This window comes from Salvelinus sp. IW2-2015, linkage group LG8, assembly GCF_002910315.2.
Source record: "Salvelinus sp. IW2-2015 linkage group LG8, ASM291031v2, whole genome shotgun sequence".
Lineage (NCBI taxonomy): Eukaryota > Metazoa > Chordata > Actinopteri > Salmoniformes > Salmonidae > Salvelinus > Salvelinus sp. IW2-2015.
In genome coordinates, this window is record NC_036848.1 from 21,484,354 (window position 1) to 21,500,308 (window position 15,955).

At 43.4% G+C, this 15,955-nt stretch overlaps 1 protein-coding gene across 2 annotated transcripts in view; it reads right to left on the reverse strand.

Annotated features, from left to right (window-relative positions):
- Positions 1–15,955, reverse strand: part of LOC111967588 (follistatin-related protein 5) — a 194,006-nt gene that overhangs the window by 11,514 nt on the left and 166,537 nt on the right. For both annotated transcript variants that reach the window (XM_023992722.2, XM_023992721.2), the window contains exons 11-15: positions 9,567–9,593; positions 9,101–9,219; positions 6,026–6,175; positions 3,659–3,766; positions 2,956–3,080 (exon numbers count right to left, since the gene is read on the reverse strand). In XM_023992722.2, the coding sequence (XP_023848490.1) occupies positions 2,956–3,080; positions 3,659–3,766; positions 6,026–6,175; positions 9,101–9,219; positions 9,567–9,593 (529 nt within the window). The remainder of the gene's footprint in view (positions 1–2,955; positions 3,081–3,658; positions 3,767–6,025; positions 6,176–9,100; positions 9,220–9,566; positions 9,594–15,955) is intronic.

Here is a 15,955-nt window from a genome sequence, read left to right on the forward strand (position 1 = left end):
GGGTTTTTTATAAGCAGTGGTGTTATTTGTATCAAGTGCTGTTATTGTCACGACTTCCGCCGAAGTCGGCTCRTCTCCTTGTTCGGGCGGCGTTCGGCGATTGACGTCACTGGCTTTCTAGCCATCGCCGCTCCATTTTTCATATGTCCATTTGTTTTGTCTTGTTCCATACACACCTGGTTTTCATTCCCCAATCAATCTACATGTATTTAGTCCTCTGTTCCCCATCATGTCTTTGTGTGAGATGACCAGTTAACAGAGGAGTATAGAGTGCAGTGATGTGTCCTATAAGAAGCATTGGTGGCAAATCTGATGGCCGAATGGCAAAGAACATCTAGCCCCCCAAGAGCACCCTTACCTGCCGATCTATAAATTATGTCTCCGCATGCTAGCATGGGTAGGATGGTCATCTGAATCAGGGTTAGTTTGGCAGCTGGGGTAAAAGAGGAGCGATTACGATCAAGTCTAGATTTAACTTTAGCCTGCAGCTTTGATATGTGCTGAGAGAAGGACAGATCTAAAAAAGGTTTAGAGCGGCTAGATGTTCTTTACCATTCSGCCATCAGATTTGCCAACAATACTCCGTATAGGACACATCACTGCACTCTATACTCCTCTGTACACTGATCATCTCTGTATACCTGTCGCAAGACCAACTGGTTGATGCTTATTTATAAAACCCTCTTAGGCCTCACTCCCCCCTATCTGAGATATCTACTGCAGCCCTCATCCTCCACATACAACACCCATTCTGCCAGTCACATTCTGTGAAATGTCCCCAAAGTACACACATTCCTGGGTCGCTCGTCTTTTCAGTTCGCTGCAGCTAGCGACTGGAACGAGCTGCAACAAACACTCAAACTGGACAGTTTTATCTCAATCTCTTCATTCAAAGACTCAATCATGGACACTCTTACTGACAGTTGTGGCTGCTTTGCGAAATGTATTGTTGTCTCTAACTTCTTGCCCTTTGTGCTGTTTTCTGTGCCCAATAATGTTTGTACCATGTTTTGTGCTGCTACCATGTTGTGTTTCWACCATGTTGTTGTCATGTTGTGTTGCTACCATGCTGTGTTGTCATGTCTGCCTTGCTATGTTGTTGTCTTAGGTCTCTCTTTATGTAATGTTGTGTTTATGTAATGTTGTGTTGTCTCTCTTGTCGTGATGTGTGTTTTGTCCTATAGTTGTTATATTTATTATTATTATTATTGTTTTATCCCAGGCCCCCGTCCCCGCAGGAGGGCTTTTGCCTTTTGGTAGGCCGTCATTGTAAATAAGAATTTGTTCTTAACTGACTTGTCTAGTTAAATAAAGGTTAAATAAAAAAACAAATAAAAATGTATCTCCCCTTTAAATAAAGGACGAACCGTGGCTGCCTTCCAAGCAATGGGAACCTCCCCAGAAAGGAGAGACAGGTTAAAAAGGTTGGAGATGATAGGGGCAGCAATCTTAAAGAAGAAAGGGTCTAAACCATCTGACCCCAATGTTTTTTGGGGGTCAAGTTTAAGGAGCTCCTTTAGCACCTTGGACTCAGTGACRGCCTGCAGGGAGAAACTTTGTAGCGGGGCAGGGGAAAAAGGGGGTAAAACATTGGGGATAGGCGCATTAGAAAGGGTGGGAGATGAGGAAATGTTGGATGGGCAAGGAGGCATGGCTGAGTCAAATAGAAATCCTGACTTAATGAAGTGGTGATTAAAGAGCTCAGCCATATGCTTCTTGTCAGTAAACCCACATCATCAACATTAAGGGACATGGGCAGCTGTGAGGAGGAGGGTTTATTCTCCAGGTCTTTAACCGTTTTCCAGAACTTCTTGGGGTTAGTCCCACAGAGAGAGAACAGCTCCTTAAAGTAACTAACATTGGCCTTCCGGATAGCCTGAGTGCACTTAGATGCAGGGAGGCTATAGCCCCTGATAGGCCTACATCTTATTTAGATAGTCTACAGGCTACAGTAGACTGTAGACTGAAATGTAAGCAATACGTAAACTGAACAATTTAGCAGCTTGCTTAGTTCAAATTAACAGACACATTTATTCAACATGAATAGCGAGGCGATTGAGAATGAGGTCGTAATTTCAAATCACTGAATTAAATATGAATAATATGAATATGAACTGAATATGCTTGTCAACAACAGCCATTGATTATCTTTATCTGTAGCCTAATCTGACTGACTGTTAAGTCAATCTAATGCGTTCTAACAACTGATCGGCAATTGCGATAGAGCTTTGATAACTTCCAATTTAATGAATTAAACATGGCCAATAATAATTCCATAATAACACAAGGCTACAACAATACACTGAAGTTATAGGATATTTATTAAATGAGTTTGCCAGCTCAAGGTAGGCTACACAAGTCACACAATTTGATTAGCAATGACTCAAGTGAAATACCCTTGAATGAGTAGGTGTTCTAAAACTTTTGACCGGTAGTGTACATTCTCAGTACTTTGCCATGTTTTTTTAGCAACCCTATCAGACAAGTCTTAGTGGACCTAATTACAACTAGTGCTTGCGAATGCAACTCTCCGGGAGTCTGTTAACTTCCTTAAATCCCAGATACCTCCGGCTTGGCACTTGGCTTTCTCCACAACTCCAACTCCAGCTAAGCGTTTGGTATTGCGCTAGGCCTTCTGTATCAAGTTAAGCCCCGGTGTGTCAGCAGCTCYGGACTGAGTCTCGGTGAGTGCCCGTCAAAAGCGCAGGCATCAAATCGATCTGCTCTGCATATGTTGCTGAAGAGCAGTGGGTCGGTAAACTCACCTCCCCCTGCTTTTCAGAAGGCAGGGGGGCGAGGTCCGAGGAGGGGGGGGGTGTCTATATTTAAATTCACACATTTAAACATACTGACTCTCTCGCGCACACACACACAACCACCCACCCACAAACAAACACACTCTGACTCTCTTTCTCACACACACACACGCACACACACATACCGACACTGACGTACCTGATGTGATTAATGATGAGGCTGGCGGCAGGAATGAAGAAATCCTCCACTCTATCAAAGCGTCTGCCAACCGGCTGGGTGTGGACGGTATGGTGGGACACACTCCCGCTGGCCTGATTGATCACCTAGCACCACACCAGGAGAGGGGGAGGAGGGGAAAGGAGGAGAAGATGGGGGAGATATTTAACATGGCCCTCATGAATTATTCACTGTGTTTGCCTCCTGTATCGCTTCTGACATGAACTTACACTGGGAGGAGAGGTCCTCTGTGTTGTGTTTGTACCAGTGTGCGCATACAAGAAAGGTAGCCTTAATTATGCCATAATGCACTAGAGAGACTGGAACCTCCTAACAATCCAAAAGCAGTGCAGGCTAATAACTTGTATTGAGCTATAAACAGAAAATGCCACCTAGTACTGTGCCATTTGGGAAAGGGTTGTTGACCAAACTTGGATTGATAGTTGATAATGTATCCCATTGGAAGAACAGTAATGCATAGTAGTGTCCCGAAAATGTCACAACACAGTGTCTTTATGCCATATCATAACACGTAAAATAGTATTGTCATTAAACAGTGAGTTTACACTAAATATTGCCTATTTCACATACTGTACATAGACCCACTTGTATAGATCATTAGTATCAAGACGAACACGTAACACTACTCTATATAGTGAATTTCGGTGTGATGTCAAACAGTTACCTGCAAAGTAGGAAAGTTTCTCTCCATGTCTCCCCAGCTGAGGACCCACACCTGGTCGTGGGATTTGTCATAGTGCAGCTTCACTGGGTAGGGGTCTGTGCTCACCGTCTGAAAGCACACACACAAAAACAAACCTCAAATAGCACACTCTACTTACCCAGTCCGATCGTTCGCTTTAGCCTTCCTGGAGTGCCAGGTGGACAGGGTTTGCACTTTTGGGACTTTTCTATTGGTTCCATCACATAAGGCAAGCTCTATCAAGCACAGCGTGAGGCAAGCACAACTATTTGAAGACAGGTCTGCACTTAAAGAGCAAATCAGGACAATTCAACACGGTTCTTAGACGGATATACCCTTTGACGCTGGGCACGGTGCATATCACAACTTTCCCCGTTCGCTAATGCATTGGATTTGACAGGAAGAGTCAAGTTTTCCTTTTTAACAAGACAACGGGGAGGCTCYACCTTTTTTATGTATGAGGTGTTTGGACGTCGAGCGGCTTTTCAAATCGAGTGGTGACAGTGCAATTGCTCTACAACACCGAAGTAATTGCTTTCAATCCGTATCCATTCCTTGACACCTGGCTACGATGTGTTCCAGCCGGCTCCGACAGATGAGTCATGTGTGTGGCACACAGTAGAAAACACACAGTGAGAAAAACAACACAACTCCAGCTTTTTACACCTAGCTTGGCACAAAAAAAGCAATTATTTTCTTTCTTTCTGGGAAATTAGAGCAGACARCAGAACAAGCTGAAGTATGGTGAAGTAGTGTTTTTTTTCTCCCCGTAAAAATCTTAATGGAGCATATTACCTGGCTGCTTCATGTTAAAGTGTATGGTATTACTGTGAGAGTAAACAACTCGAGGGGATTTATGGTACATGGAGATATGAGAGAGATGTGTTGAGTCATAACTAATCTCTGAGCATGTAGTCATCAGACGGAAGAGGTGTGGACATTGTTCTTCTCCGGCAACTTCTGCCTCTCGAGGACTTGACAGTATTATTCCATCCATATTCACATGTACCTAATCTGTGTCTGTGATAGTGGATATGCTATGAATTAGACAGAATCAATCCAGTAAACACATACAAAATTAWACAGTTGATGGATGATCCATACAATACAGTGGCAGGACATTTCTCACCACACTCATTAAAGCTACACCTAGCCAGTCAATATAAAGTACAACTCAATTTTGAAAGCGAAAASAGAAGATGAGTAAATAAACTGAGACACCCAAATGACCCCCCCCCCTTTTCCTTTCCTTGGTAGAGCTGAGCGAGGATCAGGTGGCTAATTAGCGTTAGCTCARCTAAAGTAATGAAGCCAAACCTCCAGGTGACCCAATAATGAGCCTGTGATGGTCGCCAGCGCAACAACCTGACGACCGGTTTGACCCTAGGGAGCSTTCAGCAGCAGAAATTGGGCGCCTTCTGGGCCCCATGCGGAGTCCTTTTACTCCGAGACGCACACACCTTTTTAACCCGGCACATACACAACKTGCTCTGCTCGAGGTCCTCTCCTACTGTAAGAACGTTGGAGCCTTTTTGTTCATCATGGGGTTAACCATTCCCAGCAGGCCAAACTGCAATGATGTCAGGCTGACATCATTTTTTGCGATGTCATGGTCAACAGTGGTAAKAAATAGGTGGGTAAACACTGATCGGCGTTTGCGGTAAATAAAGTACCTCTCCCTATGTTTTCAAGGAATTTTTKTGCGTGTGTAAATAAAAAAAGCATGTAAACAACTTTACCCTCCACTACACCACTAATAAGCTTATATACTGGCTGAAAAAGGAGGTAAAGTACGTAACACAATCACCTGTATCTATTTGAGCAACGGGACCAGCTTTCACAGTTTTTTTAGGATGTACACTTTTTTTTTTAAGAAGCCATACAAAGACTTTGCAGAGGTCGGTTGATGGAAAAGACATTGAAACAACAAAATCCAAATCTCTATCACAGAAAAGAATTGAGTTCCTAAAGTTCAGTGCATTTGTATCTAAATGAAGTCGGACTCAACTGAGGGTTTGTGAAAAAGTCTGTGTCCATCCCTTGACCAGAATAGCTAGAGTGCTAAATGATTGTCAGTTCTAGTGAATAGTGTAAGCCTCTCAGACTCATCAACTTCGTAATTTCTTCAACGACGTTCGGAAAAACAACATTTGCTTTATGAATGGTTCCAGATTCAAATTCAGATTCATGTGTTGTTTTGCATGACATGTAAGGGTCTTCCTAATATGYATGCCGTATGTGTGYTTCGTTATTGTGTTCACTGCATACCGGTACTCATAACACTCCACAGCAGGACCTGTCCAAAGGGGAAGATGATCTTGATTATCCAATTTTCATGGCCGAAATTACCTGGACAACCTTCTGAGACGTGATGTCGACCACAAGCACTCTGGCCAAGGTTGGCTGTGTGACATAAATAAACTTGTCCTTCACGTTAACCGCTGATGACCACACACACTTCTGCTTGACCTCCCCCACTGACATGGGGCAAACCTCAGCCTGAAAATAAAACACACACACACACAGTTAATACATGTATTGTGCAACATTTATCAAAATGACACATTAAAAAACAAATTATTTTTATCTCCTTGCTTCCCTTGTGTTGTTTTCGAGTCATTCCCTTATCAGCTAACTCCAAGTCCAAGTCCAAGTCCAAGTCCACACACACACACACCCACACACACCCACACACACACACCCACACACACCCACACACACACACACACACACACACACACACACACACAACCTCTCCCTATTGCCCGTGTGCAATCCACCACCTACCCTCTGAAACCCTGCCCACATGAAAAAATACTACTTCACTATAGAATACTGCGATACTTAGAATTCTATAGTCAACTGTAGACGACTATACTACACACTGTAGTATCCCTCGATCATGTGTAGTACTTACTATAGCATTTTGTAGTATACTCTACAATACTATAGTAAATGGTCTTTTAATATTTCTCCAGTAGGTTTCCCGAAGGAGAAAGCCTCTACTTCTATATACAAGATAATAAACCAAAAACACTATAGTAAATACTACAGTAATATCCGCCAAAATACTGTAGTAAATACTACACTATACTACAGTCCACAAAAAAAGTACAGTCATCAAAAACACTACAGTAAATACTACAGTATACTTATTTAAGTATATACTACACTTTTCTTTTACTACAGTATTTATACTATTATAAACTATAAAAACTACAGTATAGTACAGTATACTATAGTAAATACTACAATAGTGCTCAAAAATATTACAGCGAATACTACAATAAAGTCTGCAAAACACTACAGTGAATACTATAGTATTTATACCATAGTATGCTCTGTCCTTCTATCCCCTGCTATGTCCCTTTCTTCGCTCCCTGTCCCCTCCCGTGGCCTGTGAGCCTGGCTCAGCCCAGCGTCTGTTCTCTGTTCTGGACCAAGGGAAGATTTGTTTGAGGCCTCATGYCCTGGTTTGAGCCATGGCCTTAGGAGGATGAACTCACTCGCGCCCTACTGTCACAGAGGGGGGTTTTCTGACAGATGTCACACATCGCCACACCGCCGCGGGCCCAATACTCTCGGGAAAGAGGTGTGAAACCTTAACTCTGGCATCCAGTGAAGACTGTGAATGGTGGATTTTGTGTGTGTGCGTGCATGTGTGTGGCGTGTCTGTGGCTGTTGATTTTGTGTGTGGGTACTATTGGACAGAGAGGATGWCTCTCAGAGGGAGGAAAAGATAATCTACTGTTGATTTGCCAATGTATCATGCCAATACTACACATAGGTCTTAATTCAAGGCTTCTGTTCATGTGGGTGCTCATGTTTGTGTCATCACATGGCAACTGTAGCTGTTAGACCTTTTACTTTAAATCACAGAATTGGCAGTCAACAAGATAAACAAAGTTCCATTTTCATGGACGTGTTTGTGAAGGAAACAATTAAAACTGTGGGATGTAATCATATTTTTAATTTCTGCCACTTTATCAAAGCAGAAGCCATCTGGAGACTGAATACCTCAGAGACTCTACCTCTACCCTCCTGTAGACAACACTGCAGTACGTCGCAACTGAGCATGTGCGAAACCCTAGGCAGGTAGGCAGAAGAAAAACTCTTGTTATTTTCTACCAACATTGTCCTTGGATCAAATGGAAAGCTTTAGAAGTATAGAAAACATGCTGTAAAGGTTGTCGGGTGAGGACAATTTGGGCTCTGTAACATACCAAGATCATATTTGATTTTGTGGTACGAGCAAGACTAGTTCTTAGCCTTGGACACAACAAACACAATCTAAACCTAAAACATCCCTGTTCTTTAGCCCCCCTTGCTTCCTGCCTCAGGAAATGTATCTGCCTCGCCACTGAATTTCGAACAGCATCGCTTCTTCAGCTGACATGTGTATCACAGTAAGACACCCATATAACACTTAAGAAGAATTAATTATTGGGTCATTACCATGAATGATCGATCAAGAATGTGAGATGTGAGCACCATTTCCAGAATGGGCTTGATACATTGGCAAATCAACAGTAGATTATCTTCGCCTCCCTCTGAGAGTCATCCTCTCTGTKCAGTAGTACCCACACACAAACCAACAGCCACAGACGCGCCACACACATACTCACACAACATTCTTCGTAGACAGAGCTTGTGCTGCTGCCATAGAGTTCCCCGTTATTGATATCCTAATACAGATGTCGTCTCTCCGAGGAGCCCGGGCATGATCGTTGTGCATTCATGGCTCGCCTTCGCACATAACAGCTGTGCAATAAACATAGGGGCTCTTTGATGAAAGGTAGAAAGGAGGAATGCACCCATTTGATTACATGTGTAAATCTGAGAGGCATCTATCAGCGACCGYCTTTGAATAATACGCCGGTTCAAAAGGGAAGACGCAGCAGAGAGTGAGAACCATTTCGATGTCAAACGGCAATTCAATGAGGAGCCTGACTTGAGAGAGAGACTTTTGYGAGTTGACAACCCTCCAGAAGTGCATGATCTTTCACTTAATCAAATATATGAGAAACAGTAGTGACGACAAGCGTGACAATGAACTCCCCATTTGTTATGAGATGCAACCATTTCACTGAATAAAAGATTGTTGACAGGTTTGCAAGATCAAATGTGAAATACACAAATAGTTATCAAAGTGTTGATAATACCAAAGCAGGTGGTCGGTCCTAAGCTAATTATATGAACACTGTTTAGCTAACAGCTAGCTAAAGCTAATTTGTTAGGCTAGCCCTCTATACCAAGCACAGTGCTACGCGAAGAGGAAGTGTTTCTGTTAGAAGGCATTTCACCTGAAGGAATCGTACTTCTAGGCGGTTGGTCCTCAAGCTAATAATGCTAATTAGCTAACAGCTAATCTGCCCTACAACGCTACATGAACTGGACGTGTTTCTCTCGTGGAAGACGTCTCACCTGAAGTCCCAGTAGTTTCTCACTGGGCTTTATGTGTCTCTGGATCTCACATGCCACTGGCTGGATGACTTTGATACCATCCTCGTAAAACACATAGAACATATTGGCAATTCCAAGACCTGGCGAGAAATGCAACCTTGTTACAAGTCGGACAGGTTTTATTACAAGGTTAACAACAAACTACTATGCTAAGTGGCACGGGAGCACGGATGTACAGCACGGTTAAAATGTAACAGTTGAGTAGGTAGGTAATTAGCTACTTCAACATAACCCGAAAACGGACCCAGTTATTAGATGTTCGTTAGAAACAGACTTTATAGAAGCAAATGCACGGTGTCTATATGAGGACAGCTTGACATGTCCATTGAAATTGTGTCAATCAGAATCATCTAATCTACTTTATAACATGTTATAGTAATCTACTATATGACATGACAGTCAACAAATGGTTTAAATACAAACATACCTTCCTCTCTCCACAGAATGTTTGCCACTGAAGGGGAAGACAAGAAAGGAAAGACAGAGAGTGTGGAATTAATGGTTATCCCTTTGTAAGAATTCACATACCGATTTAGACCAAACAAAATGTACGTTTGAAGAAAACCGCCTCTTTGATACTTATTGCAACAACCAATCAATAGAAACCCCCTGTTCTAGAATAATTGAATACCAAACACAATCCAGATGGTATATTGTAAATACATACAAACAAAAACCATTTGTTTGTTACCGTTTTGTTGTTAGCCCACCTAAAAAAKCCTCTTTGTTTTATACCGCCAAAGCGTGTACCACATGCAATGAAAGATATGGAATGAAATAAATGTTCGCCTCAGGTAATTATCCGTCAATAAGTGTGTGTTTTATGTATTAGTTATTACTGTAGTTATCATTAAAAGTCGACACATATCTCCAGCGTAGATTAGTTCCATAGGTCATTAAAGGGGCTACGTGTTTTTCCTAACTAGAAACAKCGTAATTGTCATTAAATTCACTTTGAGACAACTAATAACATGGAAATGGAAACTTGAGCTGCATAACAACCAAGCAACTTGAATGCATGACCTGGAATACAACCCTGCAAAGCCCTCAGAGCCTTTTGAGTTGAGAATGATATGCCTCTTATAAAGACGTGCTCATTTCGCCACAAAAATAGATGAACACTCAGAGCCTGCGTTCCGAGTGAGACCGGCCTATCACAGGAAAATGTAAGATTTGCTATTCAGGAGCAAAAATGCAAATAACAGCCRCATTTTGTTTTGACTATCCTTATTTTCCCACCGTATAAGCACGGCGACCTTCTCCTATCGTTCATCCATCCCACAACCCCCTGTTTCCATTCCATCTTCCATTTTCCTGGCTGTTGGCAAACCAATCTTGGGCCCCAATTCAGTTCCAATTCTAATCTTTCCCTCTTTTGATGCTGCTCATTCTCTCACCCTCTCTTCTGGTGTGTGGAGCGATTAGAGAAAGATAAGTACAAATAACTGCCAAAGCAGTTGTGCCACTGCTTTGGTAGTGGCACAACTCATGCATACATTTTGGTATTCATTTAAAAGAACTGAGTTAAAGTTACACAGAGAACTGCTGTAGATTAAAGATGAGCGTGGAAAGAAAAAGGGGAGTGGCAGGGGAACACTGAATTGTTCCAGTTTCTGGTGGTGTTGCAAAAAACGCCAAATTGGTACTGCTGGGGAAAACGGAGGAAGGAGGAAGGTTATGAGATGAGGTCTTGGTGCCCAAGTCTTTTCCAATAACGCATTAATATGATGCTATTCATCACAGGGCAGAAAGATTGCAATCGTTCTAAAACATACAAGGGGCACATAAATCATATTCGTCATCCATACTAAAAAACAGCTATGTGCCACTTTCAGCTGTGGCGGGGTTCACTATGCCGGGACTCCACATTCCCCACATAACAACACCTTCCCATCAGCAAGGTTACAACACAAACTTGCTCTGCTTACAAGGGCACACGGCTGCAACATTTGGGCACAGTGCCTGTGGATTGGAACATCCTGACATCGCAGCTAGCAGACTTACTGACTGGATTAACAGGTGATGCCAGGCAGCCCCAACTTAGCTAGGTCGGCAGATGCAAATGAAAATATGCTTCGCAACACAATCACCCTGGGTGTCTTCCTCTCTTTATTCTTCTCCCACTGTGATTCATTGGATTCATCAGCCTGTGTTTGGGATTGAGTCGCCTGGCAACATTGGCACGTTGTGTCTGCTGTGTGTGTCAGTTGTTATGCAAATTGACCTGGCAGCATAGTAAAATTGAGACAGAGGATATGTTTTAATTATAGCTGGTTATAAATACCTTTGTTCAAATACTGCCTGGCTTTATTGACATGATGATGACACAGATTTCAATTGGATTCATTAACATTCCTGTTTCACAGTCTGACCATGAAACATCAGTTATGGATGGATAGATAGAAGGTTATGGAAAGATTGAAATACAAGTTAATAAAATGCCACACAAAGAGCTTAGAGAATGTGGTCGTCCAGGCAAAGATGACAAATCAGTTCAGAGACACACACACAAACAAAATGGAATGTTGACAATATTTGCCCACCAACAACTATGCTGTATCACCATCGACTGAAGTGTACGTCAACTTAAATTCTTCCWGTTCCAATGCCATGAAACGCTGTAAATGGATTAATGTTCAACCAGGTTTTTATTTTTGCTGCAGTTGATTTTAAAAGRTTAATGCTGCCGATTTAAGGACGCGTCATTATTGGAAGGATAACTTTAGCTGGATTGAGAAACAACCCAGTCATACTATACCGGGTAATGCCGAAATGGAATTCTTCAAAGGTGTAAGACTATTCTATAATTGGAGGTGGAAGTRTGTGGAGAGAACTGACTACTGGGGGGATAGTATATCATCTTTTAAAAGAAAAAAATATCCAACGATTTAATCCTGGGAGGGGAAAATCCTAGAAAAATTCAAAAGCGCAAGTAATTGGTGGGACAGAAGTGTGGAGCTACCCATGTGATTTTACCTCGTCAGGAGAAAAAGCAGGATACATGTTTTAGATGGTTTCAAATAAGTACTTTCCCGACAGCAAGCTGTTAAGACTCCCAGTGATGGAAACTTTACTTTTAGAATTATAGCCTCACTATACTTTTTTAATCATAGAACGTATATTTACGTCTGGGAGAAAAGTGCAGGTCTCCGACAGCCTTCKCCGAGACGTCATAATGTCACACACTGGCCTTACAATACACCGCAAGTCATTGGCAATGTCCTATGAAGCTGATTCAACTGATTCAAGGGCTTGATGATTTGTTGAAATTGTCAAGGTARTGTTGGGCCGTAACAAAAGCCTGTCACTCTCCCATTCACAATACCCTACAAGGCCTGATTCAACTAAGAGCTCAAGGATTTGTTGAATTTTGTGTGATAGTGCTTGGCTGCAACAAAAGCCTGCACACCCTAATGCACCATACAGTACAGGCTTGACACATGCTCAAGGGTGCCATGCCTTACAAACGCTTGGAGCCCCTGCAGATGCACAGCCAGACAGACAGGCCATGACACTGCTGTTGCTGGCACCACAGCTTAGGTTTCTGCATAGGGACTGTGAACCGTGGCCAACACAGTGTGAAAGCATGACGTGATCGAATGTGATGAGCATCGATTGACACACACACACGCCCGCACACACACACACGTTGACACACACACGTTGACACACCTAAACACCCCGAATCAAAACCATGTATTTGTCACATGCGCCGAATACAACGGGTGTAGACTTTACCGTGAAATGCTTACTTACGATCCCTTTCCCAACAATGCAGAGTTAAAACGTTTTTAAATGTGTGTGTGTGTGTTTGTGTGTGGCGTCAATATGCATGTGTGCATGTGTTTTGTGTGTGTGAGCATATGTAGTCAGTGTGTGTGTGTGGGGTATGTATGTGTGTGTTGGAYTGTCAGTGTAGTAAGTGTGAGTGTGTGGGTAGAGTACAGTGAGTTTGCATAGAGCCAGTGCAAGAGAGTCAGTGCAAAAAAAGGGGGTCAATGCAAATAGTCCGGGTAGACATTTAATTAACTGTTCAGAAGTCTTATGGATTGGGGGTAGAAGCTGTTCAGGAGCCTTTTGGTCSCAGACTTGGCGCTCCGGTACCGCTTGCCGTGTGGTAGCAGAGAGAACAGTCTATGACTTGGCTGGAGTACATTTTTAGGGCCTTCCTCTGACACCACCTGGTATAGAAGTCATGGATGGCAGGGAGCTCGGCCCCAGTGATGTACTGGGCCGTACGCACTACCCTCTGTGGCGCCTTGCGGTCGGATGCCAAGCAGTTGCCATACCAAGCAGTGATGCAGCCAGTCAGGATGGTGCAGCTGTAGAACTTTGAGGATCTGAGAGCCCATGCCAAATATTTTCAGCCTGATGTGGACACCAACGAACTTGAAGCTCTAGACCCTACTCCACTACAACCCCTTTGATGTGAATGGGGGTGTGTTCGGCCTTTTGCTTCCTGTAGTCCAGGATCAGCTCCTTTGTCTTTCTGACGTTGAGGGAGAGATTGATACACACACACACACATGTTGACACACACACACACAATACTCACATGCGTAGGCTGTAGGCACATGTCCCTCTCTATGTTTTGGCCAAGGCACACTAAAACTAACGCCAACAAAGACCCCTGCCTCACGCTCCAGAAATAATTGGCGGCCATTTTTAAATGCAGGGAYGATATTCATGCCAGTTTAGCACCATTTCTTGTCAAAAATGTGTCATTTAGCAGACGCTCTTATACAGAGTGACTTACAGTAGTGATTGCCTACAATGTCCTAACTTTTTCTGTAGTGGTCCCCCCGTGGGAATCGAACCCACAACCCCTGGCGTTGACTCTTAAGGAGCACTCTGAATATTGTCTGCTCGCTTTTTTGACGGCGATGAAGTGCACCAACGGCTTCCAGAAAAACTATTGACTCGCACGGAGGCGAGAAGCAGGTTTTTTGACCTTGAACAAGCTCACGGTGAATCCACTGAGTGGGGCTCATTCTTCCCTCAGCGTATCATGTTTCTCACACTACTGTGTACTATTACTGTAACTATTTCAGTAATCTATCAACACTGTGTTGAATAAGACAGTCAAGATACGTGTATTTATTTGTACTAGATATCTGATGTATGAACCATGCAGCCTACTGAGCCATTTGCAAGAGTGAAAACTCACACAGTGACAATATAAGACACGTGGTATGACATCACATCTACCTAAAAACACAAAGGATGATATGAAGGAGCTCCAGCAAACGATGGTCGACAGTATCGAGTTGAAAGTTCACACACGGCTCCAGCTGCAAAAGGGGTTGAGGTTGTATTGTTCCCGGTAAAGATGGGAGGTCGTTGAGGGATCGACAGCCACTGAGGCACAGCAGACAGTGATCCAATAGGAGGTAGGGACGGAGGGAGGTGAGGAAGGGAGGGAGGGAAGACAAGAGATGTCTAGGAATAGCTTGCCCAGGGACACAAGTTACACTGGTTATATGAAGGGCAGTTCACATGGACCATATATCACATGCATCAGCTGGTCACAAGTGTCTTTCACAAGTCTGTGCTAATATATGGATATAAGAAAGTAGGCTACAGTACATCATAAACAAAGTGGTGTTCAATACCCTACTGTAAGGCTACATCACTTTCCAGTGTAGGCTGTAATGCAGTGAATTTAGGTTAATTAGGGTATAATACATTATTTTGTACAAAACGCAAAATATCAAACTCTCTCATCTCTCATCTCTTCTCTCTCTCTCCTCTCTCTCGTTCTTCTCCTCCTTCTCTCTCTCTTCTTCTCTCTCTCTCTCTCTCTCTCTCTCTTTTCTCATATCTTCTCTCTTCTCTACTCTCTCTCTCTCTCTCTCTCTCTCTCTCGTCTCGCCCCGCATCTCTGTCATACTCTCTCCGTCTCTCACGGCTCGATCCTCGCGTTTCACCCCCTCTCCTCGAGCGGCCTCTGTCTCCTCTAGTACTCAGCTCGTCCAGCTCGAATCGCTCTCTCGGTATTCCTTTCTCGCTCCGTCACGCTAAGGATCGATCTTCCGTTGCTCCTCTCTTCTCTGCTCTTATCTCTCTCGTCTCTAGCTCTGTCTTTCCTATGTTCTCTTTCTGTCGCGACTTAGTCTTCGAAATTCCATCTCCGTATCTGATTCAATCTTCGAAAGGCTCGCTCTTGGCTTAGAGATGATCATTCTCTATCTACTTCTTTCTCTGTCGGTCGTGGTCTGATGAATTCCGCTCTGCTCGTCATCAACACCTATCTTTATGTTGTAAGAGAGGATCTGTCATCGCTTCTTCATGCAGAAGAGAGTGGGGTGGATGCATCAGTCGTGCAGCGCCTCAGCTTACACACTGACTAAGAGCGCTAACATAGCCTCAGGGCTAGAGAGGCAACCCGAGGCAGTCTGCATTGCGGTCTCAGCAGCGCAAGCTAAGCTCCTGGATAAGTAGAAGCCACAGGGTAATAAGGGGAGACCAGACGAGGTCAAACATGCATTGGGGCTGCTGGGTGGTTATAATGTAGTGGTGGACTATTTCAACATCCACGCTGCTATCTCTTTGATGTTGACTATGGGCTGCGGATCCAAAATGGTCGCAAGTGTGCAGACCTCCTGAGCAGTTTCATCATACAACAGTGAATTCAAAGCTTCAAAGGAGGAGACTGACTGAATTCTGACCCAAGAGTAAGTATGCTCTCTGGTTTGGGTATGATCAAAAATGGTCACCAGTGTGTGTGTCAAACCCCTGAGCAGTTTCAACATACTCGTGGCTTCAAATCTTCAAAGGAGGCAACTGACTGACTTCTGAGTGAAATCGTGATGTGTG